This window comes from Folsomia candida, unplaced genomic scaffold, assembly GCF_002217175.1.
Source record: "Folsomia candida strain VU population unplaced genomic scaffold, ASM221717v1 Fcan01_Sc073, whole genome shotgun sequence".
In the NCBI taxonomy this organism is placed as follows: domain Eukaryota; kingdom Metazoa; phylum Arthropoda; class Collembola; order Entomobryomorpha; family Isotomidae; genus Folsomia; species Folsomia candida.
The window spans coordinates 28379-48141 of NW_019091265.1; the positions used below are offsets into that span (position 1 = coordinate 28379).

The 19763-nt window shown below is 35.5% G+C and overlaps 1 protein-coding gene across 8 annotated transcripts in view; it reads right to left on the reverse strand.

Moving 5' to 3' along the window:
* LOC110862863 (diacylglycerol kinase delta) overlaps positions 1-19191 on the reverse strand; it is a 38811-nt gene extending 19620 nt beyond the window's left edge. For 5 of the 8 annotated variants that reach the window (XM_022112077.2, XM_035845901.1, XM_022112076.2 and 2 more), the window contains exons 1-3: positions 16626-19191; positions 4353-4463; positions 468-548 (exon numbers count right to left, since the gene is read on the reverse strand). In XM_022112077.2, the coding sequence (XP_021967769.1) occupies positions 468-548; positions 4353-4463; positions 16626-17072 (639 nt within the window). In that variant the 5' untranslated portion in view covers positions 17073-19191. Of the gene's footprint in view, positions 1-467; positions 549-4352; positions 4464-5128; positions 6203-7678; positions 8594-8646; positions 8792-16625 lie in introns of those variants that run through there. The other 3 variants (XM_035845905.1, XM_035845904.1, XM_035845903.1) reach the window with 3 other exon arrangements.
* Between the last annotated feature and the right edge of the window lie 572 nt (positions 19192-19763).

A 19763-nucleotide genomic window follows, 5' to 3' on the forward strand; every position in this document is an offset into this window, starting at 1 on the left:
CGGGATAATGAGAGGACGACACCAAATCATCCACCACCCGTGATAAGAACTAGACCAGAATCTGTATGGAGGTAGAAATGACAATGACACACAAATTTCCTAGACGGCCACCTCCTCCTCCTCCTCCTCGCCGGGGGAAAGTCTCGATCACAAATGCGACGTGCTACTCAATGCCGAGATAAAAAATGATGAGCTACTGGTCGGTCGTGTATAATAAGAGAAAGTACAAAAATCAATTCGATGAGTTGGGGCACTCATTCATTAATTTTTCGTGTCGCGGATCGACCAGCCCAAAGCAACAAAGGCAAGAGCACCACCTAACAATCAACCACCTCCGCCGCCGCAGACGAAAATCAATTTGCATGAATATTTTATCCACTCCGACGACGACGACTCATCAAGGCGACGGACATGAAATGCAAGAACGAGTCCAAAAAATTTCACACGAATGAGTCAAATTTGCTTACCTGGAAACTATTTTTGCAGGATTTTGAGGAACTCTCGGCAATCGTGACTTCACTCAGGTCGACTTCTTCAAATATTTGAGACTGCAATCAACAAACAAAAGTTTGATTAGGGAGGAGGACGATAATCAAGTAGGAATAATTTGGATAAGATAAAATAGAAAAAAAACATTCATGGGACACAAAATTAAGGAATGACCCAACGAAAACTTGAATATTTGACGCAAATGTGCACCCAGAGGGTAATGACGCAGCGTAAACTGATAATTCCCCACGCAATGAACTGCATAACAAGAACTCGCTCATTATTAAACTTTGTCTCAATTCCGTACAATTTCTGTCATCCTGTCGCCGTGTCTTTGTCAGAGTGTCAAGATGGGTACCATATTTACTTGTGTGTCACGGGGGGCGGGGTGAGACGACTCGTATTTATTTTCATCTCGCTGGACTGGATAAATAAAAGAATGAAGAAAGAAAGAACACGGGTTCGTGTGTACTTGGAAATCATGCAACACGAGTTTGCACGAGTGCAAAGTTTCTTTAAAAAGGAAAAACTTCAAAAACGGATGTCATGTCCTCATTTTCTTTTTCTTTTCAACCTTGCCCGGCCACCCAACCAACCGCACTCTAAATAATGCAGGAACAGAATCGTGTATGAGCATTGTACATTCAGAATTTACCACCTCTCGCCATGTCTTGACAAGTTTTCGACACATCGATTCTCGTATAAACTATTTGTTATGAAAAATAGTGTCATTAGTTTTTTCCGAAACTTAGGTAAATTTCCAACAGTAAAGTAACTTTTCTTAATTCTGAATTTCTCAAAATGCCTGCACGAGTTTGTTCCCGTATTATTCAGAGTAGTGCACACGTAGATACACTTATTATTTGTCCTCCCTCCCTCCAAAATTATCCTGCAATTTATTTTTGCCTAGCAGCAGCACGTCGTCGACATTTCCTAAGGTTTTCGTACGAGAAGAGATAATTGTGTGACGCGCAGGTGGTCGTCGCTTAGGATCCACCACTTTCTTTAAAATCTCTCTTGTTGATCCTGATTTTCCTGACCCCAATAGCACAGCAAAGTGTATGGTTTCCCCGTCATCATCATCATCATCCATCTTCACTCACATCCTTTCTCGTGGAGAAAGCAACTCCACACTGTTCCGCAGGTTGCCAATCTCCTCCTCCAATCTCTTCCCAGAAAAAATAAGTAATAAAGTGAAGAGGGAAGAAACAGTGTCTATTGACAACAATCAAGTTTCATTCTCCGTCGTATTTTTTCACAATAATAAATCCTCCGCTACTTGATCTCCTCTCAAAATGAAATACTTTACACTCTACTCGCACAAAAAGAACGGAAGGCAATGTACATAGATACACGGCTAATTTCTTTCTGAGAAATATGATAGAATTGTTTTCCTCGGGATTTTTTCCATGCTTTTTTGCGACACAAGAACTTCTCATTTTTCTCGTCAAACTAACTACATACGAAAAGGAATACTTGGGAAGAAGGGGTTCAATTGCCAATTATGCCATTTTTTCGCAAAGTCCATTCCCTCCGTTGCATGTAATCCGACCTCGCTTTAATAATGACATTAACATAATCATAATAATGCTAAAACGGAGAAGAAGCAGTATAGCTTTGCATCGCTCATCGCAAACCAGGTTTTGATAGCCAACACATATTTGTCAGTGTTGTGGCCTATAAATAAAATTGTCGGATTATAATCCACTGAAGAATTTGAAGAATTTGCACAAAATCTTGCATTAATTTGCAATAATTGTTGCTTATTTTTAATTGCGATTATTCGGCACCAAATTCTCTACTTGACCAGCGGGACAAGACAAGTGGTTATCAGACAACCAGATTCTTTCTTAAGCTCTGGCTAAGAACTGACAACAAAGATCATAAGGTTTTTAGTACGAAAGTAGATACAAAATCTCATACTTTTTTTCGTCCGTATAAAAACGGAGCATATAAAAATCAATTTTTCTACTATGTAAATTGATTCCTCAACGGCTCAGAAAAATGAGCTAGGTAATTTTCCCCAGGCTCAATTTTCATACTCTTTATTAATGAAATGTAAAATTCTAATGGGGAAAATTACACTACATAAAACTTAATCCTTAATATGTAATCTCTGTTACATAAAGGTTAAATCTGCCATCGTAAAAATCTCCAATAAGCATTAATTTAAATTAGCCGTGCCAAAAATAACCCCGTACAAATCACCTACGACGAGTAATAAAAGGTTAATACCATCCTCGCAAAATGAGCACGTTCTCATGATTCATTAACTTATTAAAATTTTTCTCCCTTCGTGATGAATTTCATGTCTACGCTATTTTACGGCCATGCATGAAACGTATTCCAGTCCAGTTAATAACCCAATCAGCCATAAAAATGGGATGTATGCGGAACAGAAATGATGCGAATATTGAATAAAATTGGCAATAAATTTTTAACACGGGTGGAACATCATCATAATAATAATACGACTATGGGATAATTTACTACCAGCCAGTGACGATATTGGTGTCGAGAGACAATGCTCCAACGACTAGACTTATCCACCACCACGTAGTGGATAAGCGAGTGGATAAGCGAGTACAAACAGTACCACCACACCTTAATACTTTATTTTTAGCATGTCATTTTGACCTATGGCGTGATGATAAATTACAGATAAATTGATTTAAAATTTCAAAAAGTTTGTCATAGATTGGTTTTATGTATATATATTATTTGGACAATTTTTTGTGGATTCGTGGAGTCGATTTCTTGTGGATTTTCAAAATTATGGTTTTTGTAACAAAACCCTGATTCCTATTGTAAAATTTTCATTAGCAAAATGAAGAAATTCCGATTTTTTCTAGTTACATAAAACGTAATTATTTCACAAATTTGGTGTAATCTGGTAAAACGAAAACATTAAACGCTGGTGGTGGTGGTACAGGCCGCCCTCGCTTATCCACTCGTCACTAGGTCAACACGAGTGGCGGTGGTGATGGTGGATAAGCCAAGTCGTCGATATGAACGATGGAGAATGCTTAGGTGCACGTGGGGCTCAAATTGTGTGTCAAGTAGGACTAAATACTCATCGTGTCGAAGGAGAAAAGTTTCCACTGGAGAAAAACAACTTTTACTTACCGTATTTCCTTCCTCCCCGCGTGGGGTTCGCACCAACATCTAAACCCAAACTTTCTCCAGATGAGGACTACTTAACAACTATTTAGAGCTCGTCCTACGTCGAGGGGAAAGTACGGGCAGGCAGGACGACAATAATATTATTAACAACAAGTATTGACCCAACTAGACAAAAGTTGGAGGAGGAACGAGTCCATTTCTTCGGAACGAGTACCAAACCGTCTGACAGCCACGAAACGAGTGGAGACAGAGCTACGGGGTTACCCGGGTTTTATATACATGCCCGGAGAGAGAGAGAGTCACCAAAAAGTATGTATTTATCAGGATCAGGCCAACTTTTCTCGGGGTAAAATTCATGCCCCAAAGTAGAAAGAAAAGTGATGAATAATGCAGAAAGAAAGGGAGGAGAGGAGAAAGTCTGGATGAGATGAGAGTCAAGTGGGAAATAACGTGCAGCCAGGGATGATATGGGTGGGGGAGAGGATTTACATATGAAAAGTGGGGGAAAGTTAGTCCTCGTACAGGCTAAAATAATGCGGCTACTCAAATCCGCAGTGAAAAAATTTGTTTCTCAAGAAGGCTAACGAAGGACAATTGGGCACGAAATTCGCTACCATTAATTTCTCAAGAGTTTTTACCAGTCCACCTTTTGTGACCACATTGTTTACCGACAGTGTTTCATCATCGTTGTACACACATGAGATTAAGGGGTGGATAAGCGTGTTGATAAGTGTGCTTACCTTTTCATCCTTCCCGTAGAGCAGCTTTTTCCCAAGAATTTTGAAATAGCGTTTATGCCAACGTTGAAAGGAGGACGTTTGTTTCATCAAGTAGCCCTCTTTCTCACATGTCTGAAAAAAGTAGAGAAAACAAGTTACTAAAATTACATATCGGACCTAAATTGGGAGTCGTGCAGGATTTTGTGCAAAATTAGTAGCCATTTATTTGCTCATTGTATATGTTTGCAAAAATTTGCCATTCTCTATAAACGTCCTTCGTAATAAAGCTCACACATAAAATTCATCATCATAAAAATAGCAATAAATACTAAAACTTTGTCTTTTACCCACCTTGCCAAAAATTGGCAAGTCTTTATTTGTCGCTTATTATTTATGATAATGCAAATTTAGCAAAGCAACTCACCACAAAATATGAGTTGAAACCTTCACCGAATTTATGAATGGAATGCCAAAAGGATCTCTTTTTAATAAATAAATATTATTTATGTATCGTCGTTCGTTCGACTACTATTTCCTTTGTCACGCAGCCATTGAGCCAGTCAGTCAGTCAGTCAATCAATCAGTAGTCTTACATAATGCTTCTCATCCTGCACATAAATTCTCCATCGCCATGTTTAACCATCCAATCATAATGGTGATCATCTCATAATAAATAAATAATAATAAATAATGCAACTCTTGACGGAATATCAAGTCCTCGCCTCGTTACGACCAACCACAACTTGGCAAAACAAGGTCTCACACCAAATACCAAATGCCAATCCAATCCAACCCACCAGAGAGACGTCGGCTCCACAAAGAACGCAACAGAGGTGGCCAAAATACAGACACTTGGTCATCAAACTACAGTCCTTTGACGTCCGCTCTGTCTTCCAAGGGGGTACATTTCCAGACAGGTTACACCCACAGAGAGACGAGAATCTGCATACGTGGAGGGGCAAGAGAGGCAATCGAAAATTCACGTTACGCCAAGAATTTAACTTTTGATCGCTGACAAAATACATTATTTTTTAATCGTGAAAACAAGTTGATTACTTCAAAAAACCTGTATTTTCGTATGGCTGGAGCCTTCTATACGTCGATAGCGACTCGACGCGACGTATCGGGCGTAAGTAGTTTCATGCACCTAGCATTTTTTGCAGGTTAAAATAGAAAAAAAACACCTTGCTGTTATTTCTTTCACGAGACACTGCAAGTACTTTACTTTGACAATTTGGCCACCTCTGACCAAGACGACGACGCTAAAAGTTGCATTATTATGGTCCTCCTCGCATCGCTTTTGTTCGTATTCAATTGAGTTGGCATCTTCTTTTTAGATACGACGACGACGACGACGACGACGAGTAAAGATGGACAATACCAATGCTGCGATAAATGCATGATTCATTCCCTCATTACCATCAAACATGTCGTGTATTCCTCTCTCTCTCTCTCAATTTATATATTCAATTGGTCACAATGAATGTAAGTGTGTGACCACGAAGAAAAAGAAGAAGTCAGGTGAGGATTAACAATCAATAAATAATGACAACAATGGGAAAAAGAGTCGCGATTAATTTAATCACGGTTTGGAGGATATTTAGATCGAGTGCTGATAAATATTAATAATGTGTAATCAACTGTATTGTTCGTGTGCTCAGGTAGTGAGCAAATTGAAAATACTTGTTAATTGATCTCAATAAGCTGCTAGTATTTGAAATGTGGTGGAATAAATAATATTAATGGTGAAGGTGAATAATTAACATAAATATGTACGTACGGCTGATATAAATATTTATGAACAAATTATGAATTTTCAGTCTTTCTTGCCAACTAAGATGGGGTGACAAATGTGCAAAGACAAATGTGCAAACGACTAATGTGCAAAGACATTTGTGCAAACGGTAAATGTGCAACCTGACAAATGTGCAGCCCGATAAATGTGCAACCGATAGATGTGCAGGAATTTTTCCAACAAATAGTGCAATATATCTTGATATAATTTACACTTCAAATCAAATTACATCTTATCAAAAAACTAAGAATTCTGAAACATTAATTTTGTGGTGAAGCTTATGAAGCTGGAGATCTTATAATGCAGATTTTATACTTATTAAATATTACTAATCATCATTATAACGGGGTTGACCCCTGTCAATTTTATAATAAAATTCCCGTGCCGAATCACTGTAATGCTAAATTTAGCTAGTGACAATTAAACTTTAGTTAGGGACACCCCGCGGGGACAGAATTTAAAATAACAGCAAATAAGTAAATCCCGAATTATTTCATTGAAATTTAGAATTTTTATATGTGCATAATTCCAGCCTATACGATAGGCTAAAATTCACGAATTCACGAAGATGTATGTACCAGGAAATTTATGCACCATAAAAATATAATTTAGTAAAATATTAAGTTAACAATAAATTAATACTGCTCAATATAAGATCTACAGCTTCAACAGACATCATACGGGATGCCACCACAAAATTAATGTTTCAAATTTTAGTTTTTGAGGAGATGTAATTTGATTTTATGTTTAAATTATATCAAGATATATTGCACCATTTGTTGGAAAAATTCCTGCATATTTATCGGTTGCACATTTATCGTTTGCACATTTATCGGGCTGCACATTTGTCAGGTTGCACATTTATCGTTTGCACAAATGTCTTTGCACATTTGTCGTTTGCACATTTGTCTTTGCACATTGGTCGGGCCACCCCAACTAAGCGAAATGTTTACATGTTTTTGATAAAACAATCCGGAAATATGGGGAAATATTTTTGAAATTTACTGATTTATAAAATTCACTTTGGCAGAGTCAAGTTTCATGGGAATGTCGAAGTTCATCTTTTTCTATTTTTGCGATATGAAATATTCGTAAAAACAACAAGTGGCGTTGACCAATTGCATTTAATTCTTGCAAAGTTAAGATTTATGAAATACTTCTTGATTTCGATAAGCCCATTTTTTGTAATCTTAAGTAACTTAATCGTCGAAATATTGACAAAATTTAACTAAATTTTGCAAAATCGGTGAAGTAGGAACATATTATGCAACTAAAATATTGCAAATAAAGTAAGTCCAGTCTAAATCTAAATTGTCATTTAAAGGATGAAAAGTTGCATAATTTGATCCCCACTTCTCACTCTCTTCACGTCATACATGTCATGTTCACAATTTCGCAATTCTTCCTCATAATCGGATCAACTCTTCATAATAATTCTGCCTCAACCACCACAACCAAACCAAACCACTGGTTGATTCCGTACAAATTGTACCAGGAAACCCGAACAAATGCGCTAATTACATTTTACAAATAGAAAATTATCAAATCAAACCTTGTTATTGTTCAAGTTCTGACTCATCCCCACACCGTTCCCGTTCATCATCACCATATTATTCGTCACCTCCTCCATTATTGAGTATTATTCCCCCTCAAACTAACTAGGCAATACACCGAATTTACACCCGAAACACAAACACAAGTCCCACACGAACGTTGCTCGTCCAATTACGAGTTACTAATCCATTTCATTTCCAGAGGAGTCAATGAATGCCGTCAGCACTACCCGGATTTTCCAGCCAACCGACTTGTCCACGAGTATAATAGGTCACAATTTGCATGACCACACCATACCACCACCCACACGATTATTATTATTCCCATAAAGTCATCGTCTCATAAATAACTAAATATTTAGTCACCAGATCACAACTCGAGTCCCACATACGTCGTCATGTCCCGTACGACACACCCACACGGACCAGATGAGGACCAGGATAACGAGGATAAAGATCAATGCCTGCCTATTAATGGTGAGTGATGGATCACCACTCCTCCAAAAACTTAATCTGATCAGACTGAACTCTGCTTTTGGTCTCGTCTCGAATTCCCTTTACACACACACGCTGCTGGTTGGTGTAGTGTATAATTGAGCAGGATGTGATCTGCGCTGACTGACTGGCACGAGTAAACTAAGGTAAAGCTAAGGTAAAGCTCAGTCACTTACTTACTCGCTTGGAGGTGAGTGAAAAAAGGCGACGACCAAAAGCAACAGCCAAGTAAGACCCAAGGCAGGTAAGATTGGTGAGAAGGAAGAAGAAGGTAAGGTAAGCGCAAGAACGGAATGATGAATGGATATTATTGAATTTTCAGTACACCCTAAAATGCACGTGTTACTTACTAACTACGGACAGGTATGCATGCAGCAGTGGGTACGGTGGACAGGTAAAAAAAGCTGCCAGGTTGAGTTTGCATGCATGCCGACGACGACTCAAATTGGCTACAAAAACGACTCATCTTTACTTCATCATCGTCCCCATTATTCGCTCCTGTCTGTCCAGCAGCAGTACATGCAGCATCGTTTATTCACTGGGAGGCGAAAGATAACAAGACACCGGCGTCATTCGTTCGTGATGTCATTTAAACCAGTCACACCACCCCAGCAAATGAGCAAATATTACTTAACACGTAAGTAATATTGACTGAAATATAAAACTGAGAAACAAGTTTGCAAAATTTTAGCAATTAAACTGGTGAAGCGTTCCATCACGGCGTGAAATCTATGGGAAAAATTTGCTTCATTAAACTTAATGTCTCATTTGACTTGGTGGGAAGGAGGGGAATACACAGGCGTTAAATGCTTGGCTAGCTTTAACTTTAGCTTGGTTTCCTTTTCCTCCTTGTGCATAAATTGATCATTTGTGTCTGGTTGCCTTTGTGTCCATTCTGCTATTGTTATCATTATCATGCTTCGATTCATCTCAGCCTATCCTAACTGAGTTGCTTGACATGCACAATGTTACGGCTGCTGCATCCATGACTGACCTGCCAACAGTTTCGTTAGTAAGTATTATGGAACAACACTTGTTTAGATACTTTGTGAAATGCGTTTGGTTTGGCTTTTCATGTGAAAAAATTTACCAAGGACGGACACTTTACTTTATCTCTTGTACATATTCTTGTGGTGATATGTACAGTCCACATCCTTACCCCCACCTATACAGAAAGTTTGGTTAGTTTTAGTATTATGTATGAATGTATTAATCAATAGAATTAATTGTGGTGCTGGTGGTCGTTTGATGGATACGTATCGTTTCATTTCTTGTCGTTTGGTGTGATTCCTCAAGTTTAATGAAATGTCTGCCACGCCAAGCATGTAATTTTTATAAATAGTGGGATATAAAATACCATACCCATGCATGCACTAAATATATAAGCATTTGCTGACGAATGAATTTTTGTTTACTTTAATTTTCAAATAGATAACATTAAAATTGACTTCTTGGGTAAAATCTATATTTTTGTGTGGCATTCGCAACGGAGATTTCCCAGCATACGCTCTCAGATTTGAAGCAAATTAGTGACACTGATTTGGTCCAAAGCAGGGAGCATACGCTGGGAGAATTTTATTGTCAGTTTCACGAGGAATACAACAATTTTAATGTTAACTATGAAAGGCTAAATCATTAATGAAATTTGATGGAATCCGGATAGGCGACGATAGACATGTTAACTTGAAAGGTCTAGATTTTTTTCCTCAATGTAAATATGCGACAGAGACAAGAACAAAAGGTGTGCGAGTGAGAGAGAGAAAAAAAATATGTTCATTTTGCTGTTTGGGTTAAGGTTATTTGGGCTGATTGCATATCAAATCAGTCACTTTTATGTATGAATTAGACGGCACGACAGATATTGGCTGGCTGAATTTTTTAACTTCCTTCGTGACAGAAAATGGATGAAATTTGGCGAAAATTTATGTATATAGGTTCGAATTGTTGGGGTGGGAGAGAAAATTGGAAAATTATGTAAAAATTGATGGACAGAATTTTTACCAAGGAATGCAAAACACCAATCACGTAATTTTACAAATACTGAGATATAAATGGCGAGCAAATGAAGAGCAATTGGCGAAGTGGCGAAGATAAAACAATAATTTAAAGTATTTAACATTAAAAAGTTGCTTAATTGTGTAAAAACTTTGTAAGTGTAAGAAATATGCATATGGATTTTTTGCGTACTACTCAGTTTCGCGAAAACATTTATTTCTATGAAAAGAAATGATAAAAATCCTTAAAATGTTGGACAAAGTTATAAATTGAACCTCAGAACGATACCTTTTACCACAAAATCATGTCGAAGGACCTTCGACGAAGGTGACCAAACTCTGTAAACTGAATTCAAACAGGACCAAGGAAAAATACCGAAACTTACATAATTGTCGATCAGTTAGCGAGTCAAATGTAAGGTCTAAACCATCATTATTTCCATTATAATTCTAAAATTGTCCAGTGGAGACTGTCCAGGAGAAAAAATTAAGAGAGCAATTTTTCTGTCAACTTATGTATTTATATCCCACGAGACAAACAGTTGTGCCGTGACATGACATGACCAAGAGAAACCTGTATGAAAATCTCTCATGACCTAAACCACCAAAATTCCCAACAAACAACAAACAATGCCAATGTTTTATTTGTTCTTTTGTGTCCCGCACGAACCTGACGGAGAAGGAAATTAATGTTTAATGTTTTCATTACACAGAAAAGAAGAATGAGAAATGAAAATGTCCTTTAAAAAAGTATACTGAATTTACAACTCCATAAGGTTATATAACTCTCTGATAAACAATTTGACCCAGAACTCACTACTAAATACATAAATACATACACCGTCATTAATAAATAAAAACACTTGATATTTTAAGACAGTTCTTGTTATCCGAGATATTCATCAATTACACTTTTTAATTGCATTTCAGAAACTTTGCAAAAGTTTTGAAATCCTGGGAAAATATGGATGATTTTACTTCAAAATTTAACCACACAAAAATGAGTCAACATGTAAACTGTTATATAGTGCAAAGCAAAAATGATGTCCTCCAACAAGTAAGTTGAAGAAGGTATCCCAGATAAATGGATTACATTTTTCAAGTGTTTATCGCATTTTGGAAACTTTTAAAACTTGTTATTATGTATACTCAATTTAGTCCCAAAAACGAGTCCAGTTTAGTGTCACAAAAAGCGTCCTCCTGCAGGAAGGAAGTTGAAGGTCTTTTTACTTCTTGTAAATGCTAATTAACTAATTAAAATCTTGTCCTATACATGAGCAGAGATCCGTTTTTGGCCATTTTTAATTTAATCTCACCTACAAGTAGGGTTGTTAATATGTCATTTGTCATGACATGTCGACATGTCATAAATGTCATAAATGTCACAAATGTCTGACATTTAAAAAAGCGTGTCAATGTCAAAATTTGTCAACCTGTCAATTTGTCAAATGTCATGACATGACACATTGGCATGGACATTTTGGACATTTATGACATTTACAAAAAACTGCCCTCTAGAAGCATAGGTGAAACCACGATAGCAGAAATATTTGCTGCCTTTCTTTCTACCCAACCGTTTTTATCATACGAATCAACTCTAAATTATTTCTTTATGTTCAAATATTTTCTTTCAAAGACCTGAAGTTTGACAAATTGTGCGCTTTCGCTCATATTGAAATTATTAATAGTTAGTTATTCTAATAAGTAGAGTTTGGCGACAATATTGGCTGGCTTCGTGCGACATACATAAAGTCATAGAAGAACAAATGATAAGCCTGTAGAGATGATTGATATTGACGAAGTCAAATATCCCATCGACGAGCTTAACGCTTATTAATCGGGCTTTGAATTCGAATTTGTCTCAATTTTCTCTTCTTCCATGTCTTCAAATTGCAATTCTGAAACCTGGTTAACTCCGTGCCAATAAAATTAAGATTTTATTGCTTCTAAAAGTCGATAATTTTTAGGTTTATAAAATTAGGAGATTAAAATCTCGATTTTTCTTCATGAGAAATATTTAACTTTTAAGTAGTTGCTATATTTTGCCAATGTTATTTCTCATGTAAAGTTGAAGAAAAAATCAAAATTATAAACTCATACTGTGAAAACCAAAAAATTATTGACTCAGATGCAATAAATCTTAATTTTGTAAAAAACGAACGGAGATGACCAGGTTGCAAAATCGTAATTGACGGTGTCCGTGCCAAATAGGTAAGCTTCGGCAGCTAGATTTTTGATTTTCGAGTTTCCATCAAAAATAGTTCATATGGCTTGAAATTAGTGTTATAGAGTAAAAGTTTTGAAAAAAAGTTTCTCCAACCATCCGCTATGGCCATTTTTGTGAGTTTTGGAAGGGGTTCGTAGTACAGAGATGCTTTCGTCAGTTTTTGAGTTAGGAAGCTGAAATTTCGGATTCTACACCACCTTGAGTGTCTCTTGGCGGCATTTTTCGGCGTTAAAGTCTCATGTCGAAAATGACCTTAAAAACGGTCACTTTTCCCTGATGTTTTAGAGGGCGATGAGTATTATTGAGTTTTCGCCGGTATTTTGCTATATAAGCTCTCAATCTACTGCTGTGTTAAAGTTTGTACACCAAAACTCGCAACATTCTTTGATTTGTAGAAAATCTGGGGGTGGTCCCAGACCCCAAAAAGTATATATATTCTTAGTCCTCCCGCCGAGACCTTTCCAACGATGCCTCATTCATGGGGCTATGTGAGACTTGACATTGTACTTGCCACAACATGGGAAAATCAAGATGGGGAAAAGTGACCGTTTTTAAGGTCATTTTCGACATGAGACCTTAACGCCGAAAAATGCCGCCAAGAGACACTCAAGGTGGTGTAGAATCCGAAATTTCAGCTTCCTAACTCAAAAACTGACGAAAGCATCTCTGTACTACGAACCCCTTCCAAAACTCACAAAAATGGCCATAGCGGATGGTTGGAGAAACTTTTTTTCAAAACTTTTACTCTATAACACTAATTTCATGCCATATGAACTATTTTTGATGGAAACTCGAAAATCAAAAATCTAGCTGCCGAAGCTTACCTATTTGGTACGGACACCGTCAATTGGAATAAACGGAGGAAGGGAAAGTTGAGACGAAAATTTAAATTCAAATTCCAAATCAAGAGAATTTTAATGACGGGATTGAAAATTGTACCTAAAGTCAGGGATGAAGCAGCATGTCAATATTTTCAGAGTAATATTCGGTTGGCTCTGTTTCTCCATAACTTTTTACCTCAACTTACAATTAGTAAAATTAGTGCATATGTAATTTATGTAAATAAATATCTCCCTATCTCTTGAATGAATTTATTAAATTTAAGATATACCGGAGAAATATTATTCTGGACAACAATCTGTTGTCTACGGATCAGGAGGAAAGCGAATTGCTGTCTATAGTCAACAGATTACATTCACAAGCAGTCTGGCGATTTATTTACATTATTTGTCATATATGTCATAAATGTCCAATTTGTCCGTCATATATGTCATAAATGTCATATATTTCGCCACTATGACATTTACTGACATTTACGGACATTTATGACATGACATTGACACTTACGACATGACATGACATTTACTCCTTGACATGACATATTGACAACCCTACCTACAAGTCTGCTACCTTGTGACGGAAACTACCTGCTGAACATAACATCTTATCTGACACTAGCCTATAAGCCCGTCCTAAAGACGGGCCACATGAAACTTTTTAACGCTGCAAAGGAATTTTGTCAACTTGCTAAGCAATTTTCTTGTAGTTGTTGAGGATGATTTTTTATGTTGCTGGGGAATTTTTTTAACGTTGCTAGGGAAATTTTTTTATGTTGCTAAGGAAATTTTTTTATGTTGCTGAGGAAATTTTTTTATGCTGGTAAGGAAATTTTTTTGTCGCTATGGAATTTTTTTAACGTTGCTAGGGAAATTATTTAACGTTGCTAAGGAAATTTTTTTATGTTGCCGAGGAAATTTTTAACGTTGCTAGGGAAATTTTTTAACGTTGCTAAGGAAATTCTTTTAAGTTGGTAAGGAAATTTTTTACCGTTGCTAGGGAAATTTTTTGTTGCCAAGGAAATTTTTTATGTTGCCAAGGAAATTTTTTATGTTGCTAAGGAAATTTTTTTATGTTGCTGAGGAAATTTTTTTATGCTGGTAAGGAAATTTTTTTGTCGCTATGGAATTTTTTTAACGTTGCTAGGGAAATTATTTAACGTTGCTAAGGAAATTTTTTTATGTTGCCGAGGAAATTTTTAACGTTGCTAGGGAAATTTTTTAACGTTGCTAAGGAAATTCTTTTAAGTTGGTAAGGAAATTTTTTACCGTTGCTAGGGAAATTTTTTGTTGCCAAGGAAATTTTTTATGTTGCCAAGGAAATTTTTTATGTTGCTAAGGACATTTTTTAACGTTGCTAAGGAAATTTTTTAACGTTGGTAAGGAAATTTTTTTATGTTGATATGGAAATTTTTTTATGTTGCCAAGGAATTTTTTTTATGTTGCTAAGGTAATTTTTGCATGTTGCTAAGGAAATTTTTTAACGTTGCTAGGGAATTTATTTTATGTTGTTAAGGACATTTTTTTATGTTGCTAAGGAATTTTTTTATGTTGCTAAGGAAATTCTTTTAAGTTGGTAAGGAAATTTTTTAACGTTGATAGGGAAATTTGTTATGTTGCTAAGGTAATTTTTTAACGTTGCTAAGGAAATTTTTTTATGTTGCTAAGGAAACTTTTTTGTGTTGCTAAGGAATTTTTTTATGTTGCTAAGGAAGTTTTTTTAAGTTCTAATCGTAATTATAATCATAATTATAATCATAATCATAATTATAATCATAATCATAATCATAATCATAATCATAATTATAATCATAATCATAATCATGATCATAATTATTTATAATCATAATCATAATCATTATTATAATCATAATCATAATCATTATTATAATCATAATCATAATCATAATCATAATTATAATCATAATCATAATTATAATCATAATCATAATTATAATCATAATCATAATCATTATTATAATCGTAATCATAATTATAATCATAATCATAATCATAATAATAATCATAATCATAATTATCATCATAATTATTTATAATCATAATCATAATCATAATCATAATTATAATCATAATCATAATCATAATTATAATCATAATCATAATCATAATTATAATCATAATCATAATTATAATAATAATTATAATCATAATCATGATCATAATTATAATCGTAATTATAATCATGATCATAATTATAATCATAATCATAATCATAATTATAATCATAATCATAATCATAATTATAATCATAATCATTATTATAATCGTAATCATAATTATAATCATAATCATAATTATAATGATAATTATAATCATAATCATAATCATAATTATAATCATAATCATAATCATAATTATAATCATAATCATAATCATTATTATAATCGTAATCATAATTATAATCATAATCATAATTATAATCATAATTATAATCATAATCATAATCATAATTATAATCATAATCATAATTATAATCATAATCATAATTATAATCATAATCATAATCATTATTATAATCGTAATCATAATTATAATCATAATCATAATCATAATCATAATTATAATCATAATCATAATCATAATTCGTATCCGTTCCGTGATTGGTGGAGCAGGAAAACCAACAGCCAATCAGAATGCAGGAATGTCACGGAAAATTTCACGGGACGGACTTTTCGAAATTATAATATAGATTCAATCCATTCTTCTCTCCTGACTGCACATACAGCACTTAATTGTTTGTTTGGTCTAATTTTAATTGCCTTAATTGTCTCGTCGCTACCACTCCTGGCAAAAGGGCTGACAATAATCGTCTCTCCTAATGGATGTTGGTTATCGCTCTAATGGCCACACTAAAAATTGTTCAACTCATTAAAATCCACATAATAATCTCCACCAATGAGTTTTATCTCGACCAATTATGTATCACGAGCAGGATTGTGTACTGGTTAACTCTTCCTATGCAAATTAGACACTTTGCTACATATTTCAAGAGCAGATTAAAGAAAGACAAGACAACGAAATATCTATAACCAAGCGAGGTTTTTGGAACGGGAAGGATTTTGTGTAGTAATTGGAACCTTCGTTACGACCTGATAGCAAAATTCTTGTCACTTTTTTGTGACAATGTGTGACGTGCATATGTAATTATTAACGAACTAAACTTGAAGTGAGTTAGTTATGTGCTGTGCGAATGGAGCTAAACTCACGAGAAACCATAGTCTCAGCACAAGGTACTTCAGGAGGCCGTAGGTTTAAGCTCCACCCGCACGGTACATAACTCGTTCACTTTATGTATAATCGATGACGACGTACATAGACGATGAAAAAATGCATGGGACAAAAAGTAGTAGTCGAGATCGATTAAATAACTTACCATGTTTTTATCCTTGTTCGAATTAACGGAAACCTTCCTCTTGAGGCGGAAATCTTGTCCAGGGACGTCTTTATTTTCGCCACCACGACCGGAATCATCGTCCCCTGAGGATCCCGAGCTTTCCTCCACCGCCAAGGGAGGTGTCGTGCCAGGGGAAGTCTTTTTACAGGTTGATGACCCCTCCATTTCCGCTGCGACGATCGGACTTGGTGTGACGAGCAGTGGGGACGTTGTTGTTGACACTGAGCTGGAGGAGGGTGACTTAGAAGAGGAAGATTTCGACCGTGACGATGACGAAAATCGTGCCGTGAATCCGCGACGTTTCTTGTTCTTTTTTGACGATAAATGGTCCCCAAACGGTGTTGGTAATGGCAGGAGTGAAACAGTGGGATTAGTTTGACCAGGAGAAAAATCACTTTCGCCGGTTTTGTCCGCTTCTTCCATCATGAGTGTGGGGTCAGTTTAGTATGGCGACAAAGACGACGACGACGAGATGAAGTAGGCACTTTTTTAAGGATGACATTACTATTATTTGTTCAGGATTTGTAATTTCACTGGTCACAACATTTTAGGAGATGGAAAAAAGTTGTTAGATAAAAATCTGCGATGACCTGTAATGTTTCTAATTATAAATGGTGTTCATTGTTCCATTTGTAGTTAAAATGGCCTCGTGGATTGCATAGACGTTTTATTAGATGACAAATTTAACGAATTATTTATTACCATTGCAGTTGTATACTAAAAAATAGTAATTGCACTTTTGCAAATTTTCAGACTAGCGAGGAGGCAGTTGTTAATTAATTGGTTATTTAATTTATAGCACTTTTTGGTTCTTTTCTTTATTATTATGAGTATAAATTGTGAATTTTTGTAGTAATCTCACTTTTGTAAGTGTTGAGTGTTAAAAATTCGTCGTCGTCCTCGTATTCAATTTTCCTCTCTTCTTGTCAGTTGAATTTCTCGATAAGCACAAGGCATTTACCCGCGTATGTACTTAAACTAGTTGTTTTTCTACTTATTAAGGCGAAACAGGGAAGGATTTATTTTGTATTATAAGGTGTGTACCTCACTTCCGGTCCGAGTATAAGTCAAGTATTTTAAGTATAAAGGAACACGAACCAACAAGTTTAAGTGAAAATCTGGTCTAAAAAATCGACTCGTAGTTTATCTTCGTAGTATAAAAGGTAAAGAAAGATTGTGTTGTTGACTGATCGACTTGTCGGCAGAATGTTCTTCTTCTTAAAAAAGTAGTTAAATCTTCTTGGTCCTGGTTAACATCACGCGCAGTTAGCTAACTAACTAACTACACAGTATTCACATGTATCGCAATCCAGGCACTACTTTTTAACGCACAACCTCCAAAATGTCAAAAATTGACGAGACGGATGGACAACTAACAAACTATATGTAGTTAAATTTAACTTGGAATTAATTACTGTCCGTCTCGCTAATAATATGATGTCTTCATTAAAATAGTTGGTGGTTTGGTTTGGTTGGGAGATTAAGGAAAATGTTATGAGTGAATTTTATATGACTGCTGACATACAATTTTCCAGTCATTCAAGTTATCTTGTCATTTGCATGTCGTCCTGTCTTTAATGTTCCCTTGCAATATGTTCTTCATCGATTAAACAGTTAAATGTTGGCTTCTTTTTTTACAAGCGTTGTCTTTGTCTGGACAAAATATTTGACCAGTTCATCGAGGAATGACCACCCAAAAACCACCATATTTATGTATTTACTGTTCAGTAGTAGGTAATAAAAACACGTCGTTATTATTTTAATCAGTATTATCATTTCCTAGTATAAAAACTCTTTTTTTAAGTGGTCTTTCCATGTGTCCAGTCAGCCAGGTCATATTTTCCCCGTCCCGTTCTGCTCTGTCGTTATCCTTGCTTATCAGATCGATTGGTTTTTAATAACGGGCGTGTGAAACGAATCGTTCTCATTCCCATGTTCCAGCAGGAATACAAAAAAGGATGATGATTACCAACAAACTAATCCATATTATTCCATACCCCCAATTTCCGTCCGACGAAGATGATAAGTAGAAAAGTGTAAGGCTTATTTTCACAGGTAGTAGAAAAAAACTAGAAAATACTTGTTGCACTAGATTTAATGAAGACTGACAATTAATAATTTGGTTGAATTTTTTACGTATAAAAAAGCTTGGAGAACACAGAGTTTTTTTTTACTGGGCGTGTTGTGTGAGGAACTTGTGGCTAAAAATAATTAACGAACGAACGATTACACTACACACACGCAGTCATTGTCTATTTATTCGCTAATTAACTGCTATTAAGTATGTAGGGAGCGAATAATAATATTTTGCCACAGAATAACACAATATTGGTACAAAAAGTTAAGTTTGTCTTTGATTTTGGAGATTTTACCCGGGCAGGAAATGCTCACATCCACGACGGCCGTGTAACTCGAACACGAATTCTTCTGCAACACAGATCACTTTTTTGTGGAGATGAGTTAATGTTGTTACGTATGTTAGTTAATGTGTGTATGTTATCATTTCGGGTAGGGAGGAGGAAATTTGAGATGGAATAATAATATTAATCTTGGATGGATACCTAATAGCAAAGAACTGCAGTTGATGGCATGATTTTCGTGTAACGTAACTAATTTTTAGCGTAAATAGAGCCAAGGTTGCATGCAAATCAGAATATTGTATGAGGATCATATTTTTCTCCTCAAATTTGCAGTAGACAGATGAAGAACTTGGATCTGGGAATAAATAACATCATGATTATTCAAATTATTGTTGTAAATTTGGAATTTGTTTGTTCGCGAATGAATCGTATTTTACACCTTAAATTTGCATTAGATTCGCGAGTACATGAAAAAGTTGGATTCTTTTTCTTAGGTGAAGCTATGGTGATCTAATGATAAAAAACACCTAAGTATGCATTTACTACAACTTTCAAAAGTGACAAAACGACATAACTTTGTCATTTCTTAACCGATTGTTATGAAATAAGTGCCGAGAGTTAATTATGATCCTCTACTTTTGGATTCCAACTGGGCATGGTTGTAACCCTCCCCATTCCTGAGATATTCTCAAAAAACACCCTCCAAAAAGTGATATTGCTTCATATGAAAAATTTGAAGGGCTAAATCAAAAATGAA